This window comes from Rattus rattus, chromosome 3 (genome assembly GCF_011064425.1).
Source record: "Rattus rattus isolate New Zealand chromosome 3, Rrattus_CSIRO_v1, whole genome shotgun sequence".
NCBI lineage: Eukaryota > Metazoa > Chordata > Mammalia > Rodentia > Muridae > Rattus > Rattus rattus.
The window spans coordinates 197,966,556-197,971,197 of record NC_046156.1 but is presented as its reverse complement, the minus strand read 5'-3'; the positions used below and the strand labels follow the sequence as shown (position 1 = coordinate 197,971,197).

The window sequence follows — 4,642 nt, the reverse complement described above, 5'->3', positions numbered from 1 at the left end:
GAGAACATGAGTCCTGCAAGCGTGCTTGGAGGCATAAACGAAGTCTAGGCACAGGGACTGGAACAGTGCTGTTGAATGACTCTGTTGCCTAGAGCTAGAATCCCCATCCCTGAATAGATGACTCTCTCAGCAACACCGAGACAACTGCCTGCCTTGTCCAACCCAGCTTGGTACGCACGCCCTTTTCTGACATTTTTCCTTTTGATGATCATGATGGTGCATGAGTCTAAAAGGAGGTGCGGATGGGAAGAGAAGGGGTGAGGGAGGCAGGGCTGTGCTGTTTGTCTGTCAGCGTGCCAATAATGATGCTCTACCATGGCCTCGTCTCCTAACTTCCTCCCTAAGGTCAGTGGCCTTTAGCTAAGACACCCTTAGCTAAGAATTGGGGATTTTGCTGGTCATGGTGGCTCACGCCTTTAAACTTACTACACCTGGAGGCAGAGAGGCAGGTGGATCTCTGTGAGTTTGAGGCCAGCCTAGCCTACATAGTTATATAGTGAATTTCAGGACAGTCCATATACTGAGTATCCAGGATTTTATGAGCATATTGGATGGAGAGTCAATATACTGTGTATAGAGATGTCTAGTTTTTATTGCTAGTTATTATTGGTGTGAAAAATAATTATAAAAGCTTTTATTCCTGAGCCATAATATGAATCACAATAATAAACCAAGATAATTTTACTGATATCCTGGGGGAAAAAAAAAACTGGACTTTTCTGATAGAAAGTCAAAGTAACTCCACATATAAGCACAGTACCAAAACTTTCAAGACCTGCTAATTCCTGTGTCTTTCTTGGGGGCAGCCACCTTTACTTCGCGTGGCCTTTTATCTTCGTAAAACTGTTTTCTCCAAGTCATTAGACACCTCCTAAAGTTTGCAGCTTTGTTCTGTGGTTGACGACACAGCTCAGACTTATGAAGCTGGAGGCTGCCAGCTTTTCTTAGCTCAGGAGAAGGTGAGCCATATCCACGACTCACCGCTCTGCAGCGGCACGGCAGCGTGGCTGTGTGGAACTGACCAGAGGCATACCTGGATTCCCTAAGCCACTTGGCTCAGATAGTTTATGTCTGCGGGTGGAACGGGGGCTGGGGGGGGGGAGCGGGTGCTCACTCGTGTGCAGTTTGCCTAGAACTTCAGCCTTGCAGAAGAAAAACATCAGGAGCAGGGGTCACTGTAACTTGGTGACGGCATATGGACTTATTCACTATCTTCCTGTTACCTTTTCACAGTTGCATCGGCCATCCAACGCTATTCTAACGCGAGGAATTGTTTTACCCCACTCTGTTTATTCATTTATTTCTCAAGAGATTTCGTTATTTCTTTTTTTTTTTTTTACAGAGTTTTTAAGATCCAAAGGGAGATCAGATTACAGCCCAAGTTGTTTGGGATAATTCACTCCGCTGTGGAAGGTCCAGCATGGGGCAGGGAAGTTTCTCCCTGAACCTACTCTCTTCCCTGCTTGCTTACCAGCCTCCTTTTCGTCAGTCTGAAAGCTGCCACGATTGCAGTTAAAACTAAGACACTAAAGCCTTCAAATGGATATAGGGTGGGGGATGGGGGAAACGGGCGAACTTTCTTCCTGCACTTTACGTAGAGAGGTCTTGTTTTCGGTTTTTTTTGTTTTGTTTTGTTTTGTTTTTTTTTTTGTTTTCTGGCTCTCAAAAGATCGAACCCAAGGCATTGCGCATGCTCCACAGTCACTCTACCACTGAGTGTCTCTCCAGATGCAGAGGATTCAAAACTGGAGCACAGGGGAATTTACCCAGGGCAGCTTAATTTAGCAACCTGGGGACACTTCTTTCCCACCTTGAATGACATCTGTAAGATCGCCTGGGCTACTTTGGCATCTAACGTCTGAAGGTTACAGCAGAAAACTCTCCAAGTATCACGTCACGGGGCTGAAATGTCCGTTTCCCACAGCTTTGCAGTCTCTAGCGAGGTAGGGCGTATATCTCCTCATAGGGGGGAGGAGAGAAGCACACACGTTCCTCCTCTTCCATCTGCGTCCCTTCTAGCTGGTCTGCATCAGAACTGGGCCTGAAACATGAGCAGGGAACACGGTTGTACTCGCCAACATACATTGCTGCCCCTCTGCGTGGCAGGCTGCACAAAGGTTTACGGTCGCTATCGTCTGCTTGGAAGTCCAAACATAGCCATAGACCATAACTGTGATGCAGAACGGGAGAGGGGTGGGGAGCAGCCCGGGACCCAGCTTACCTGTCATGACCAGCACCCACGAAAGGAGAGAAGCCCTCGCTCTCCACAAACGCAGCATTGTCTTGAGGGTAGATGGTGTAGTACTGTGGGGGACTCGGTGTGGCAGCCACTGCTCCGCTAGAAGGTACGAGACCGCAAGGGTTCATCATGGGCTGCAGGTAGGTCGCGTTCATTCCCAGGGGCTCCTGAGAACCATAAGGAGGAGGGATATACTGCACCACGGTGGCCCCGTGGAAGGTGATGGGCTGGTTGATGCCGGTGAAAACGAACGACTGTCCTCCGGAAGTCTGGTCCGAGTCCAGGACCCTTTCCTCGTTATCTGTGCACAACTGGCAGGATAACATTTTGAATTTGCACACAGAGATCAGGATGAATGTCACTCCGACCGACAGAAGGATGGGTCCGAGGAGCTGGGTCCATTCAAAGTGGGAGACACCCTGGTACTTGATCCAGCCCATGACAGTGAATGTGATCCCCACCAGTCCCAGAAAGATGCCTGAGAAAAGCAAGGTGGCCCCCGCCTTGTCGTCGTCGGACACCTGGATGTCGGCGGTACTGGGTGTGTACGGAGTGACGGAGAACACGTTAAGCGGGAAGTCCTCTGGGCGACTACTGCTCTGCTCCATGGCTCCTCGCACAACTGTCCAACGTGAGAGGAAACAGACTGTGGGAGCAGGGAATGCAGGCTCGGGTTAGTTAGAGGAGGACCTTTGGGCTTCCGTGGTTAACAGAGTATAACATACACAGGGCCGAACTTTGTTTAGAAGAACAAAGGTCTAAGAAACTATGCCTGAAGTTTGGTTGTAGGTTTTCAGAAAGTGGGGGGGGGGGTGTCTCTGTTTTACGAAACAATAGTAAAGCTGTCTTTCTATTTTAAGTTCATCCAGACATATGATAATAATGATGGTGGTGGTGATGACGATATTATTATCATTATGATGGTGATTATGATGATAATTTAATAATGATGATGGTAGGGGTGATGACGATGATGATGATAACAACGATGATGGCCGAAACAGAGACTGTCATGTTGGAAGGTGCTTTTTCTATAGTCGCTCATGGCACTGTGCTGTGGTCCTGGTTCTGTCCTACCAAAGCAAGGTGTGTGCCAATGACAGTGCAATATGGAGGGAGTCCTTGTGGGATGGCTCAGAAGCAGGTTCATACACTGTATTTTCTGTCTTAGCCATATAAGGAATTCCACTTCGGATGACGAATCTCTTAGGCCTTTTCTAACAGGGAACCACAGACTAAGTCGTTTGCATTGAAAAGAGAGGTTTTCCCCCCCACAGTTCTGGAGGTTTCTGGGGCCAATATCAGCATCTAGTGAAGATCTTTCTGTCCCATCCCCAGCCCCAATCTGATGAGGACACTACAGTCCAGCACATCTCTCTTCCTCTCAGAAAGACATTAGCGCCATCCTGGGCCTCACCCTGACCACCTCATCTGTTCCCAATTATGCCCCAAAGGCCTGACTTCCACATGCCATTGATGCAGGAGTTCAGCGGATGAGTAACACACCACCTTGGTGTCACACTCAAGCCACATCAATACTTAGTCCTTAATGTCAGCTCTCTACATGGCTCTGAGACCTTGTTATGCCCTGGCCTGGGACCCATGTTTTCCTGGCTCTCTGCATCTGGGGAATACACTAGTGATTAAGGAGACAACACCCCGGGACTAGTTTCTGTGTGCCATGCTGCTGGCACACATCTGATGGTGTGAACATCAGATATTGTGAGATGTTGCCTGGACACAGGCTTCAGGCCCTGTCTCTGGTGGCTGTACAGTTCCTGGTCTCCAAGGTGAGGCAAACAGCTGTCTTTCTGAACCTACCCTGTTTGGCAACCAAACCCAAGCTGGTGTAAAAAAGACAGGCTGATCACCGAAGATGTTATCTGGTTTTTATGACTGACTATACAATTTCCAAACAGACCCGTGAACTTCTTCCTCCTCCAAACAGAAACTCTGGTCTTGTTCTTTTCCTGGATAGACTTTGTCCGAGTAGCTGCCCCCTCTTTGTTGGTTAAATATTACATCAGCTTCCTTTTGCAGAGGTGAGAGAGAGAGAGAGAGCTGCCCTTTTGTCCGAGGCAGCCTTCTTAAACTTCCTCTGACAACAAAACTCACCAGGCCACTATTTTCTTTTCCATAGATGCTGGAGATGGAGGCCAGGCATCCATCACATGAGGTGAGGTAAGGGCTTATGCTGAGCTACATCCCCAGCCCTGGGCTACTTTTTAAAAGAGGAAGATTGAAGTTTCCAGCACAGACCAACATACCTGAACTATCCAAGGAAGAAGCTCAACTAAGTGCCTATGACAGCTGATCCTCACCACAACCTGACCAAACTTAGGAGACACAGCTCTGGGTGTGTCTAGGAGGGTGGGCACAGAGAGATTCAAACAGAGGCAGAAA

The 4,642-nt window shown here is 48.3% G+C and overlaps 1 protein-coding gene across 1 annotated transcript; it reads right to left on the bottom strand.

The window, feature by feature from the left end:
• Positions 1 to 1,935: 1,935 nt before the first annotated feature.
• On the bottom strand, positions 1,936 to 2,847 carry Tmem174 (transmembrane protein 174). Its single transcript, XM_032896878.1, has 2 exons — positions 2,222 to 2,847; positions 1,936 to 2,041 (listed from the first exon to the last, which is right to left on the bottom strand). The coding sequence occupies exons 1-2, from the start codon at positions 2,845 to 2,847 to the stop codon at positions 1,936 to 1,938; spliced, it is 732 nt and encodes a 243-aa protein (XP_032752769.1).
• Positions 2,848 to 4,642: the final 1,795 nt, after the last annotated feature.

Bases quoted from the DNA above. Each gene is read 5' to 3' on its own strand.
- Tmem174 (XM_032896878.1), bottom strand. From the start codon at position 2,847: ATGGAGCAGAGCAGTAGTCGCCCAGAGGACTTCCCGCTTAACGTGTTC. The intron at 2,042-2,221 runs GTAAGCTGGGTC...CTCATGTTTCAG, and splicing joins GTGGGTGCTGGTCATGACAG to GCCCAGTTCTGATGCAGACC.